General features: G+C 57.0%; 1 protein-coding gene across 3 annotated transcripts; it reads left to right on the forward strand.

Annotated features, from left to right (window-relative positions):
* The first annotated feature begins 883 nt into the window (after positions 1-883).
* On the forward strand, positions 884-13,131 carry NPTX2 (neuronal pentraxin 2). 3 transcript variants are annotated; one of them, XM_019930668.3, is made up of 5 exons: positions 884-1,494; positions 3,096-3,312; positions 8,460-8,704; positions 10,441-10,620; positions 11,657-13,131. In XM_019930668.3, the coding sequence occupies exons 1-5, from the start codon at positions 1,069-1,071 to the stop codon at positions 11,882-11,884; spliced, it is 1,296 nt and encodes a 431-aa protein (XP_019786227.1). In that variant the 5' UTR covers positions 884-1,068; the 3' UTR covers positions 11,885-13,131. The 3 variants fall into 3 exon arrangements, with proteins under 3 accessions (XP_019786227.1, XP_073647999.1, XP_033696218.1); XM_073791898.1 differs by lacking the exon at positions 10,441-10,620; XM_033840327.2 differs by having other exon boundaries at positions 10,441-11,796.
* Positions 13,132-13,402: the final 271 nt, after the last annotated feature.

Raw genomic sequence — 13,402 nt, forward strand, 5'->3', positions numbered from 1 at the left:
TCACAAGGGTGACGCACGGTTTCACCACATGGCGCCATCTCAACGCGACTGCGGTCGGGATCAAGGCCCATCCAGCCCAGGCCTTGCTGCATAAGGTCACCACCCGGTGGGCTGTCGCCGGACCCGCACCGGAGAGCCCTGCGCTGGCCTCGAGACTCCGGACCACTGCACTCCCCTAGCTGGAGGCAACGTGGCCCGAGGGTGCGCGGGCGACTCCTCCTGCGTCTGGTGCCTGTTTCTGGTCCCCGCAGACCTGAGAATTCTTTCCGGGACGGGGACGGGGACGAGGCCGCTGAGGGCGTCCCGGAGGCGGCCGTCGTGCGTCTCTTTCCCGCCTTCTGAGTGAGGGGGCCGCGGGCGGGGGGCGACGGCAGCCCACGGTTCGAGTCCCGCTCGGGCGCCTCCTCACTTTCTCCACTTGTGAAATGGGGGTCGCCCCCGCCCCGGGACTGCGGCGACCGCGGAACGAGGCCTGGCGCCGCGCCCGCAGCCCAGAGCCGCCCCAGGGGCCGCCGGGGCACCAGTGGGCTCTTGGCTTCTCCACAGCCCGCGACGCCCGCGTCCTCAGGTGGGTCCGAGGGGCGCCTGGACACGCCGGCCGAGGCTCCCGAAGGCACCCAGAGCCTTTTTTACCTCAGCTCCCCGGTTCTGGGGGACCCGGGGACCCAAGCTCGCGCCCTCATCTCGGGCCCACACGCCCACCCCCAGGTCCGCCGCTCCGCCGCTCCGCCGCTCCGCGAGTAGGCGCCCCCGCCCCGCCCCCTGCGTGACGTGAACCAGGCCAGGCCAATCAGAGCTTGCGGCGCCGCTCCCCATGCGCTGCCCCCCCCCCCTCCCTTCCAGCTTAAGAAAGGGCGCTCGGGCCCGGCCTGGCCAGAGCACGGAGCCAGGCAGAGCGAAAGAGCCGTACGACGGCTGGCGGCTCCGCGGGCTCCCGCTGCCCTCGAGCGGCGCGCCCGGCCGCAGCCCTCCGCACAGGCGCCCCCGCCGCCCGCCCCGACGGCGCCCGCTAGCCCGCTAGCCTGCCCGCCCGCCCGCGGATGCTGGAGTGAGCGCGGCAGCGGCGGGATGCTGGCGCTGCTGGCCGCTGGCGTGGCGCTCGCCGTGGCTGCCGGGGCCCAAGACGGCCTGGCGCCCGGCAACCGCTTCGTGTGCACTGCTTTGCCCCCGGAGGCGGCGCGCGCCGGCTGCCCACTGCCCGCGATGCCCATGCAGGGCGGCGCGCTGAGCCCCGAGGAGGAGCTGCGGGCCGCGGTGCTGCAGCTGCGTGAGACCGTCGTGCAGCAGAAGGAGACGCTGGGCTCGCAACGCGAGGCCATTCGCGAGCTCACGGCCAAGCTGGGGCGCTGCGAGGGGCTTGCGGGGGGCAAGGCGCCGGGCCGGGCGGCCTCGGGCAAGGACACCATGGGCGACCTGCCGCGGGACCCTGGCCACGTCGTGGAGCAGCTCAGCCGCTCTCTGCAGACCCTCAAGGACCGCCTGGAGAGCCTCGAGGTAGCAGGGCGAGGGGTCCCTGGGGGAACGTCCCCGAGGCTCAGGGCAGAGGAGGGGCGCATGGTCCTGCCACCAGGTTGTGCGGAACACGGCCGCCCGGACGCGCTCAGAAGCAGGGCGAGCTGGGTTCAGGGTCGGGGGCGTTCTCGGTCCTGTTCTGGAACTTACTTGCTTGGCTCGCATCCCTCCTCCCCACCTCCTTACTGGAAGGGAAGGGTTAAATCGCCCCGCGCGCCAGGACTGCCAGCTGTGCGGCCATTCACTTCCCGAGGTCCGGGCTGGCGAACGCGGATGGCCTCCTCTCTCTCTTTGCAAATCTCCGAATCTCCCCTAGCAGGACGCGCTCGTGAAGCTTCTGTCGGGTGACGTGAGGCTGCCGCGTGAGGTCAGCAGCCCTGGGCGTCCGGTGTTTCCTTTCATAAATCAAGTTGGGCTGGACGAGAGCAGGTGGAGGTCCGGGGGTCTTGGCGGGAGGCGAGCGCGGGCCAGTCACCGGCCATACTAGACGCGCCTTGGAGGAAACCTGGTTAACTTCAAAGCCACTGTCCCCAAATTGCGCGGATCTAAGGTGCCCTTCCCGATTGCTTTGGGGGAAGGGACCTTATTCCCTTCTCTCTTGGAAGGCGTATGCAGTTTGGAACTTTGAGAGAGAAATGTTTATTTAATTTCTATCTTTACTTTCCACCCTGTTTAAGCAGTGTGGATGTTTCTGTTATACACGTTTACCAAAATACTACTTCGCAAAACTAGGTTTCAATTACAGGTGGTAATTATTGCAAAATTACTTGAGAGTTTCCCGTGGCATGATGGCTAAATACAGTATTTCCAGCATCTGTATATCCTTCGATTCATTATGATTAATAACAGCTAACATTTCTGGAACACTAAATATGCGCCAGGCGTATTATCTAATTTTAACCCGTGCGACAACCCCGTGAGGCAGATCCTATAATCTGCATTTAAAATTTGGAGCACTTAGAGAGAGGGGGTAAATAGCTTGCCAAGGACTCATGGCTAGACAGTGGCTGGCTGCCTTCAGAGCCAGCAAAATGGTAGAGGAGTGAAAGAAAGAAAAGCAAAGATTTCTGGAATTCAGAGTAGTCACGCTTTAGAGTTCTCATTTTCCAGTAACATCCCTGCAACCCTAGTCACGCACCTTTGCGCCATACTGGAGCTTGGGGGGGTTAGATGAAAGTTCATCAGTTTTGAGGACCATTTGATTAACTCTTTCTCTCTCTTTTAAGCCTAGCTGTATTTTGGTCTTTACTTGAGAATGACAGATGTTGGTTAAATTTTTGACCTTTTAGTAAAAGAAGAAAAACAGCTTTCTCAGAGGGGAAATGAGATTCCTAAGTTTCAAATATCGCAGCAGAGCAAGTTTTGTCTGACTATGAAATCCTTTCCATACCCCCAACCAAAAAAAAAAAAAAAAAACAGCATCAGTGAAATGCTCCCTTTCCTGCCACTGGCACGATTGAATACTCCCACTTTGGAAGCTTCTCCCTGTGGGGGGGGGGGGGCATTAGAGCTACATCTCACAGTTTCTTTTTAACTGGCCTTAATACTTCTCCCGCTTGCGTCCACTCCTCCCCCACCAAAAGCACCAGCTCCGAGTGAACGTGTCCAGCACGGCGCTGCCCGGCGACTTTCGGGAGGTGCTCCAGCGGCGGCTGGGGGAGCTGGAGAGGCAGCTGCTGAGCAAGGTGGCCGAGCTGGAGGACGAGAAGTCCCTGCTCCACAACGAGACCTCAGCTCACCGCCAGAAGACCGAGAGCGCCCTGAACTCGCTGCTGCAGAGGGTGACCGAGCTGGAGCGAGGTGAGTGCGTCACCAGTGTCTCTGTGGCCCCTTGGCTGACATCCATCCGGCCCCCCAGCCCACTGTCTTCCTTCTTGGCTGCCCCTTCTTGGCTTGGAAGTGGGGCTCAGAGTAAGGGAGGGCAGGCCGGGAAGGGTCAGCAGCACAGCCCTCTTGGCCATTGACAGACGAGGCCACTCCCAGACCCCTGCCTGCTGACTCTCGGGGCAGTGGCTCTGCTCCCGAGTTTGCTCGGCTCTGAGGCTGCTCTCTCATCACCTCTGAACCTTCAGTCCTGGGTGCAGAAAACCACCTGACTCCTTACCATCCAATCAACAATCCACCTCTCCCTTCTGCCTCTCACTTCTCAGATGAAGTGTTGCTTTTTCAACCTGAGTCATCTCATGGTGCACAGGGTTGGGGTTTCTCCCCCACAGGTGGGCCGACTTGGCCTTGTTGGCACTTGTCAGAGATGGTGGGGATGGAGGGGGCTGATGGCTGATGGGAGTGGCCTGGTTTTCATCACTTGTGCTCAGACCCCTGTTGTCAGCGGTGATTGTGGCACCACATGGTTCGTGGCTGTTTTTTGTTGTTGTCGTTTTATAGTCTGTAGTTAGACTCACTCATATTCCTTTTATTGCGTGATAAATTAGAGGAATATCTGACTTAACAGATGTACTATAGCTCTGAAGATTCTGGAAACGATTCCTCAGCCAATTGTAATAGCAAAATAGTGCTCATAAACAGGACTAGGTTCTGGTTAGGAAAACATGTCCCGAAATCCAGCTGGGTCAGTTGTGACCAGCCAGGTGACTTTTCTTTTAGCCAAGTTAGAGACCATTGTACCTGATTGGTTGTACTTATGTAGTCGCAGCAAGAAGTGTTTGTGCTAGCCCAACTTCCTCCTTGCCCAGTTATGGCTGATGAATTCAAACTGCATTGCTAGGTCTCCAAAGAAGAGCTTGTCATTAATGTCTTTCTAGGGTGAGACATTACTGACCGCTTTGCGTTTGTATTATTCCCACTATGCGAATCCAAACTCGCACAGCATGCGTGAACAGGAAGCAGACAATGAGGGTGACTGATAACAGCCATTTCCGGAATTAACCCTGCCCCCAGCCCCACTGGCATTGTCCGTGGAAAAGCAAGACGCTCAGGATCAGCTCGGACAAACAACCTAATCCCTGACCTCCTGCCAGGTGGCCATTTCAGTCCCTTCTTAACTAGCCCCTGCAGCAGATTCTGAGTATCTTTCTTTTCTCTGCTCACTTTCTGGTGGGTAAATTTCTTCCACAGACAGGAAGGGGAGGGATCAAGGGCCCTAGATCATTCAGATTGCACGGGGTGTGAAGTTTTAGGTCTGCTGGTAGTGGATATAAGATTGTAGTCTTTTCAGATACACTAAGCTGACAAGGGCAATTTCTCATGACTCAGTTTTATGAATGGGTAGGTGAATGTCCAATGGCAGAATGTCCACTTACTCCTTCAGCGACGTCGGCTCTGCAGGGCCAGATGGAGTCACCCAAGGGGATGGTGTTTCTGTTTCATTTGATTTAGTCGCTTTTACAGCAGCATCCCAGAAGTCCCAGGTCTCCTTCATCCCTCTCCTGTTCTCTCCCTCCAGAAAAGTCTGTCCTTCCTTCCTTCCTCTTATTACTACACTTGGATTCTTGAGTTTAAAAAAAAAGTCCTCTCTGCCTCACCTCCATTGCTGGGTGACCTCAGGAAGCTCATTAGGTCTCAAGAGCCTTCCCCGGAGGCAAAGCAAGTGCAGCTCAGGCCTCTGTCACAGGACAGGAGGAGAGGAAGGCAGCGTCAGGGCCAGGGGAGGGTGGCTCGGGTTCCCTTGCCCAGCCTCGCCCTCATGGGACCTGGAACCTGCAGGCTGAGGGAGCAGGGACACTGCAGTTACTCAGTAGCTTGAAGCAGGGTTGGCTGTAGAATGAGGGGAGGGCTTTGCCAGAGACCTTGGTGGCTGTATAGCTCGCTTGGCATGGCAGCCGCGTGGCTACAAGGAGGTGGGTTAGTAGAAGTCCACTGAGTTAGAGCGTGGAGACAGGATTCCTGTTATACCCATTTCATAGACCAGAAAAGTGCTCCGAGGTTCCCAGCCAGACGTGTCATGTGGGGAGAGGGGACCGGCTGGTGAGCAATCCCGCCCCTCCCCGTTTTATTCTGTGACTCCAGGGAGGTTGTGAGTTTCACGTGGCTTCCTCTAAGCTTCTTCATCATGGCTTGGGCCACCCAGGAGATGCCACTTTTTGACTCTCCCTCCCATCCTTAGCCTGTCTGTTCACAGCCAGAAAGCAACAGTCAGGGCTCACCCCAGCCAGCCTGATTCCTGTACCCATGCTCTTTGGTGCTACGGAAAGCCCTCAGAGCTCACCTGGCCCAGAGGGGAAGTCCGTGTTCGAACTAGAGCTGGACTGCATGACATTAAGTTCCCTGGCTGGCCATTCTTGCAGAGCCCGCAGGCCCTGGCACTGGGCAGCAGCTCAGCCTTTGCTGTCCTCTGCCTTTTGACCCCACCACGAGAATTCTCGAATCCTGTTTGCTCCACCCAGCCGTGGGATGAGTCTTTGAGGAAAATTATCATCTGCTGACCGATTAGCCTTCTGGGCAGTTCTGAGTTTATGTCTGTCATGTAGAGACAAGTGTGAAGGGATATGTAAACTCCCAGGCCCCAAATACACCATGAGTAGAATATACACTGTGTTCCTTAGAAGCATCCTGCTGAGCCCAGAGGAGAGAGACCTCCACCATATGCAAAGTGGGGGCTTTGGGGTGCTCTGGCCTTCGCCGCATCGTCCCCTGCCTGTTAAGTGCCTGTTCTGCACCAGACGCTGGCCTCTGAGCTCCACATTCTCTATCCTCTGTAACCCCTGCAGCAACCCAGTGAGATGGGATCTAGTTAGACGAGGGACTGAGTCAGAGCTAAGCGATGCCTGCATTCACGTGGCTGGCAGATTGCAGAGCTGGGGTTGAGGTTAGTGGTGACCCCCGAGGACCAGAGTCATGAAGGCTGCAGCCTGGAGGGGCATGTGAGCTCCGGCCATGCTGGGCGGGAGGCTCCTCCCATCCCAGTGGTGTGCATCCAACCCTGTGTGTGCCCCTGCCGCCCAGGTCCCACGGGTGCTCATTTTCTTTATTGTGAGACCTCCTCATCTGTGGCTGCCTCCAGACCCGGGTCCGCCGGCGAGGGAGAGCCGAGCTCGGAGTTGAAGTAAACGTTGGAACCCTTGTCTCTTTGGTCTCAAGCCACCCCCCTCCTTAGCTTGTCTGCCACCTGCAGTCTCTGATTTATTGGTCAGGGCTTTTAATTCCTTAATTGGTTTTAACTGAGTTTCCTCTGAACCTCCAAGCTGTTTTATGTAAATAGAGGGCACCGGCTTTCGAGGTATGGCCACCCCTCGGCTCTCCCAGCTCTGATGAAACCTCTGTTGTCACCGAGATAACGATATTACTGACACCGAGCCTTATTAAGTCAGCAAGCCTGCCCACCTGCCAGGAGAGAAGCAATTTCTCTCTGTTAGATAATCACATCTCGTGAAAACACGAGCGTTTGCAGATTAAGTACTCGCAGCTGCGCGTAGCGGGAAGAGGGACTTCTGTTCCTGGTTCTGTCACTCACGGGCTGCGTGACCTGGGGTAAGTCCCGTGGTGCCCCCACTGTGCAACCTGCCAAATCGGGGCGTTGGGGCTTTCTGGTTCTCTCTCTTAGCTCTGCTTCAGCCTCATGTGGGGCCCGTGCCAGCCTAACCTCTAGCCTGGCCGCATCCTCGGCTTCCCCAGGCAACAGGGTCTTCCCAGCCCTCGCCGGGTGCTCCACGGCCTTGGGAGGTCAGGATGGATGAGGCAAGACTGCACAACCAGCAGATAGAAGTAAATGCTACGTATGAAGCCCAGATTCTAGTATTTCTATGCTGCCTGTTCCGGAGAGGTTGGAAGGGTGACACTGGGCCCTGCTGCCTTCCTTTGCAGAAGGTCCTTCGGTAGGTGTGAACCGTGGCACCGAAGAGCTTCTCTCACGTGTTCCTCACTGTGGCAGAAAATGAGTTTGGGGGATCGTGATGGAGAAAGTTCATCCACTCTGGGTCCTGTTCTACAGAGGGGGGCAAGAAAGGGACAGATTTAGTCCACCAGTGACATGGGCAGTTTGGTTCCAGGCCGGGAGAGCCTGCCTGTCTTTGACAGAGATGGGGACCATCTGGCCCCTTGTGTGTGCTTAATAAATACTTGTTGAATGAATGAAAGGCATTTAGGTTCCTTCCCTGGCAGCGCCTGGTCCCCAAATAAGAGGGAAGCTTTTACTGTGACAGCTCCCAGAGTCACCAGTCCCCTGCAAACTCTGAGATCTGTGATAACCAGACAGGGGCTTGTCTTCTTGCGTGTTTATTTATGATGCTGCCATTAATTTTGAGCTTAAATCAAAACTGTACTGAAAATGCCTTAGACCTGTTTAAGGGTATCACTCTTTTCAAAAGGTCTGGGACGTGCCATTTACATGGGGACGGCCCCAGGCAGGCCTCAAGGGTCAAGACCCCGGCCGGTGGGTAGCCTCTGTGGAGGGGGAGCCTCTGCATTTCCCCGCCTCCCATTGCTTCCAGACTGCAGGAGACGGTCCATCAACTCGGTGTCCTCTTGAGGAGAGCAGGGCAGATCGTGAGCAAAGCAATTCACACCAGGGATTTAGTCCAAAAGCCCCTTCTGAGTTAAGTTGTGTCGGGTCACGGGTGCCTGGCTCCGTCGCCTTGGGCGGTGGTGGTTCTTCTGGGGGAGAAGTGACATGGACTCATTGGGGGACAAGTGTCTTTGGAGCGCCTGGGTTCCTGTAAGATGTCCTGCCTCCAAGCCCAGCAGGCCCCTGACCCAGCCCTGCTGAAGGGGCCGGGAGTTCAAGCGAACAGTGGAGGGAACAGGGTTTCTGGCTTAATTTAACCAGAAAGTTAAATCCTGCTTGCCCCTACACACTTCCTTGAGCTTCCAAGAGTGAGGATATGCCTGTTTCCCACTGGAGCTTCAGCACTGAACAGCAGCCGGTCAGTAGCAGGTGCCCCGTTGCTTGGGGGACCCGCCGGTAGGCCGGGCGGGGGTCCAGGTGGGCTGCCGCTCTGGGTTGTGGTTGAGAGGGGGCTCACATGCTGCTGCCCCTCTCTCCCCCGCCCCAGGCAACAGTGCTTTCAAGTCGCCTGATGCCTTCAAAGTGTCCCTCCCCCTCCGCACGAACTACCTGTACGGCAAGGTCAAGAAGACGCTGCCCGAGCTGTACGCCTTCACCATCTGCCTGTGGCTGCGGTCCAGCGCCTCGCCGGGCATCGGCACCCCGTTCTCTTACGCAGTGCCCGGGCAGGCCAATGAGATCGTGCTGATAGAGTGGGGCAACAACCCCATTGAGCTGCTCATCAACGACAAGGTGAGGCCTGCTGGGACGGCCACCCCCCCATCCTGGTGGCCACCGAGGTTGGGATGTTGCAGGGAGCCTGATGTCTGGCCACGGGGCTGTCCTCCTCGCAGTGGGGACAGTTTTGGCCTGACTCAGTCCCACTCTGGGCAGGTGGCTGGGTAGGGGGCAGGGGGCAGGCAGCTGCAGCTTGTGGAGATCCAAGCTGTGAATCCCGCCAGGAAGCAGCAGAGGGTCCAGGCACAGAGGCCACAGAAGGAACAGAATGAGCTGGGTCTCTGCGTGCTAGCCTGAATTGTCACGGACCCTCGGGCCGGTCAGTGAGGGCTGTTCCCCGGGGCTGCACCAATTAGGTGAGGGTGTGTATTTGTGTGTGTGTGTGTGTATGAGTGTGTGATATTTCTCATGAGCACATCTTTAGTGGGGGGGGGCTTGAAATATATTTATATACAATAAAATTTACACTTTTTAGTGTATAGTTCAACCAGTTTTAACAAATGCATACAATTATTGTATCCACCACAATTAAAATCTAGAACAGTTTCATCATCCTCCAAATTTCCTCATTCCCCTTTGTAGTCACCTCCTGCTCCTACCGCACCCCATGGCAACCACCCATCTGTCCCCATCCCTGTAGTCCTGCCTTTTACAGAGTAAATGTCCCCTTTCTGACGGACTGGCTTATTTCGACATTCAGGAACGCGGTCTCCTCAAGAGATCAGCTCTGAGCATCTGCGGGAGCCTCCAACAGCCTAACCTAAACTTAAGTCAGGCTCCACGTCACCCGAACTGCATCCTCACACCCTTCTTGCTGGAGCTGAGTGGTGAATGGCTGCACCAGCCCCCTGGCTGCCTGAGCCCCCAGAGCGCTCACCAGGCAATGGCCTCCCACCCTGTCTGTCTTTACTAAACCCGCCCTGGCTGGAACTGAAGTGGGAAATGCTGTGGAATCCATCTTCAGGGCTCTTTCCAGTGGTGACCACATCCTTGAGCTAGGGATTAATTATTCTAAATAAGGCCCTTGGAGGAGGCAAGGCCGAGAGCCTTGTTTTCCTCTCGGTTTAGATGTCGTGTAAATAGCCCATTCCTGGGAGGGAGCTCCAGGTTGCTAGGACACCGGCAGTAACAACACAGTGCTTCACAGGCCTACTGGTCTGTAGAGCACTCACAGGACTGCCAGGAGACAGTGTGGGTGGGAAAGGCCCTCCCCCCAGCTCTACGTGCATCCCCCCACCCCCCTACACTCACACGTAATTGAAGGTGCTCTGCACAGGAGGACACACATACACGCAGATCCCCAGGTGCCACAATGGCACTTGGGACTTTGCCTGCAGCGGGTAGATGCCTGGTCTGTTTTCCAAAGAAATTGGTCCAGTAGAGTCCTGACTTCCCTTTAGATTCTCCAGTGAGGGATGTTCAGGACCAGTATGCGGGGTGGGGAGCCGTCTGTCACATTTGCTTGGTCTGCACAGAATCCTAGGCCCTTAACTAAGCCCAGGTCCAAGGGTGTCCAGTTGAAAGCAGGTCACCCTGGGGTCAGGGTGTGTACCCAGGCTGCCCCTTTCCCCTTAAGAGTCTGTGACACACGTGGTGTCTCCAGCCCAAGGGTCACTCTGAGCTGGGCAAGGTCGGGCATGTTACCCACAGAACATAGAAGGGGAGCAGCAGTGGGCCCAGGGTCTCCGTATCCTCAGGGCAGACTCCTGGGAACCCCAAGGGGGCCCTCACCTGCACGTTGCCGCCCACAGGTCGCACAGCTGCCCCTGTTTGTCAGTGACGGCAAGTGGCACCACATCTGTGTCACCTGGACAACGCGGGACGGCATGTGGGAGGCCTTCCAGGATGGGGAGAAGCTGGGCACCGGGGAGAACCTGGCCCCGTGGCACCCCATCAAGCCGGGGGGTGTGCTGATTCTCGGGCAGGAGCAGGTGGGTGCAGGTGGGGTGCCGGGAGGAGCGGCTGGCAGGCCAAGCAGCACACGGCCGGGCCTGCGGGCTGCCCCTGGCCCTGCTCAGCTGTCTGTCTGCCTGCCGGACCTGGACCTGGCCACCGCAGCACGACGACCAGCCTGGATGGCCAGCATCCCTGCCGGCTCAGCCCGTGCTATCCTGTGGCCTAAGGGGCTGAGAGCGGGGATGGGGACACATCCTGCCCTTCCTGGCAGGGACCAAGTTGGTGTGGTGGGTTCAGACAGATTCTAGAATGGAGTCTGTCCGATACAGGTGAGCAGGAGTGATCCTGGAGTCCCAGGGTTAGGTAGCGACCCCGGGCCATCTCTCCAGCTGTTTGGCCTCTGCCGGCCACTGCATTGACTCCAGATGCTGGGCGCTGGCTGGTATTGGCATCTTCCAGGAGCTGCCAGCTCAGGGTCGCGACCCTGATCCCCAGCAAGGGCACCTGGGGAACAACACCTGTGGGCGAGATGGGGCCAGGCCTCAGAGACTGCGCTCAGAAAACTCGCCATCTGGGGCAGAGGCCATCTGCTCTCAGGCAGATGAGAATTCACATTTCAGTCTGTGTTTGGGGTTTCCTGGAAAACGTGGAAAATGAGGGAACAGACTCCAGGTCCTCTGGGGGGCTTTGAGTCTGGGCCCTTGGCTCTCCCCGCTCCCCACTACCCTGTTTCTTCTCCCCTGGGAGGGGCTGGGAGTCGGGAGACCTGGGTCCAGTCCTCGCTCTGGGGCCTTGGGCAAGGATCTCTCTGCTTAGTTTCCCCTCCCTAAAATGGGCCAGTTTGAGTCACGCCATTTCCCAGGCCTGACGTGGCCTAAAGCTTTGGAACTGGCAGGAATCAGTGGTCACGGGCTGCAATCTGAGTTGGGGAGTCAGGGAAATGCCCCAGTCCCCATCTCCCTCCCAGGCTGGCATCCCCCCACCTCCCCTGAAGCCGGTCACGCCCTGGGACAGGTAGCAGATGTGTCTGCCTGTGAGCCTGCCCCGATGCAGTCTGTTCCTCCTTCCCAGGACACGGTTGGGGGCAGGTTCGATGCCACGCAGGCATTCGTGGGGGAGCTCAGCCAATTCAACATATGGGACCGCGTCCTTCGTGCACAAGAAATCATCAACATCGCCAACTGCTCCACGAACATGCCGGGCAACATCATCCCCTGGGTGGACAACAACGTGGACGTGTTTGGAGGGGCGTCAAAGTGGCCGGTGGAGACCTGCGAGGAGCGTCTCCTTGACTTGTAGCCACCTGCTCCTCTGTCCAGGAGGCGGGGGTCGGGCCGTTCCCCTTACTCCCCCAGTGGAACTGTGTATAAACCTCCTGCCATAGTGCGCCGGGACCCCCAAAGCCCGTTCCCAGGGCATCTCTAAGCCTGAGGCGTTTGTCACCAGCTTATTTGTTCCTAACCAAGATTTTGTTGGTTTGGGGTAGGGGGAAGAAGCCCTGAGCTGCAAGTGGGTGGATTTCTGACTTCTGCTGTGAAGGGACTCTTGTCCTTAAAGCCCTGTTCAGCACCCCTGTACATGCTAGCGCACCCCAGCCCTGCCCACCCTCTCGGACCCTTGGTGTCTCGTGTGCGCCGTCTGTCCGTCCCCTTCAGAGGCTGTGCATCCATCCCGCTGGCGTGGCCGCGTCCCTCGTGTGTTGAGTACACCCTGCTGTCAACTGAGCACGCAGCAAACCACCCCCGCCCCGTTCCACCCCCGCAAAAGGGCCTTTCTCTTGATGTTCTTTACGCTGTGAATATTTCCGTCCCAGGAACTCTTGAGTCTCCTGAGGAAGGCGGGCTGCCCGGACAATGCCCTGCCTTCTCCAAGGTGGAGGGGGCATCCATGGCTCCAGAGAGGGGGCCGTGAATGGGAACTCAGAACGGAGAAGGGCCATGGCAGCTGTCCCTCCCCCTCTGTCACCTCTCCCTCTGACCCATGCTTTGGCAGAATCCTGGTTGGGTATGGCTTTGAAAGGTGTCTTTTCTCCACTGGTGCCAAAAGTTCAGTTGCAGCTTTTACAACCATTCGGTGTGGTTTGGGGGATTTTTTTTTTTTTTTCCCCGACAGAAAAGAGCAGCCGTTAGCTGGCTCGCATTTTTGATGTCTCGCCCCACTGTGAGGAACGTGCTAGTTTTTTTGTTGTTGTTGTTTGGACGTGCTAGTTTTAATTCGTGTTGATTCCTGTGAGCATTTGACTGTCTCCAGTATTTCCCCCAGAATGTTTTCAGGAAACGAATGTCATTTGGCTGACGTCTCTTTAGTGACTCCAGGCTGATTAATTTATTGGACAGAGGTAGTAATTTATTTTAAAGATAACGTGATTAGTGGGGAAATTTATACAGCTAAATATTATATATTTTATTTTTCATACATGTTTGAAGTGCAAATCTGTGGATATTCCATTTGTAGGAGCAAATCGACATGCCCATCCTAACACTGTATGCTACAAGAACTCTTCTGATGATGGAATTTTGATTAAAATGCACTGGAAGATGCCTTGATGTCTGCTTTCTCCTTGTCTGGGGCTGAGGGCAGGGAGGGCTGGTGCTTTGCAAACCCGGGCAGGAGGTTGTCCTCTCTGGTTAGACTGGGCCGAGCCCCAGGGCGTGGCCCCAGGGGAGCTGAGGACGCCCGGAGGAGGGTGTGGTGCTGGACTGCGCCCTTCCCTCCTCAACTCCAGGCTCCGTCTGGGGATGCCCCGCAGGCTCTTCCCAGCCTCTCTGTCCCCAGCCTGTCCCTGTCATCTCAACTGGGAATCAGGCTTAGCTAGAT

Source organism: Tursiops truncatus, chromosome 15 (genome assembly GCF_011762595.2).
Source record: "Tursiops truncatus isolate mTurTru1 chromosome 15, mTurTru1.mat.Y, whole genome shotgun sequence".
Classification (NCBI taxonomy): Eukaryota; Metazoa; Chordata; class Mammalia; order Artiodactyla; family Delphinidae; genus Tursiops; species Tursiops truncatus.

Coding starts and splice junctions, on each gene's coding strand:
- NPTX2 (XM_033840327.2), top strand. CDS start 1,069: ATGCTGGCGCTGCTGGCCGCTGGCGTGGCGCTCGCCGTGGCTGCCGGG. Junction 3,313..8,459: donor GGTGACCGAGCTGGAGCGAG/GTGAGTGCGTCA, acceptor CCCCCGCCCCAG/GCAACAGTGCTTTCAAGTCG. Junction 8,705..10,440: donor AGCTGCTCATCAACGACAAG/GTGAGGCCTGCT, acceptor TGCCGCCCACAG/GTCGCACAGCTGCCCCTGTT.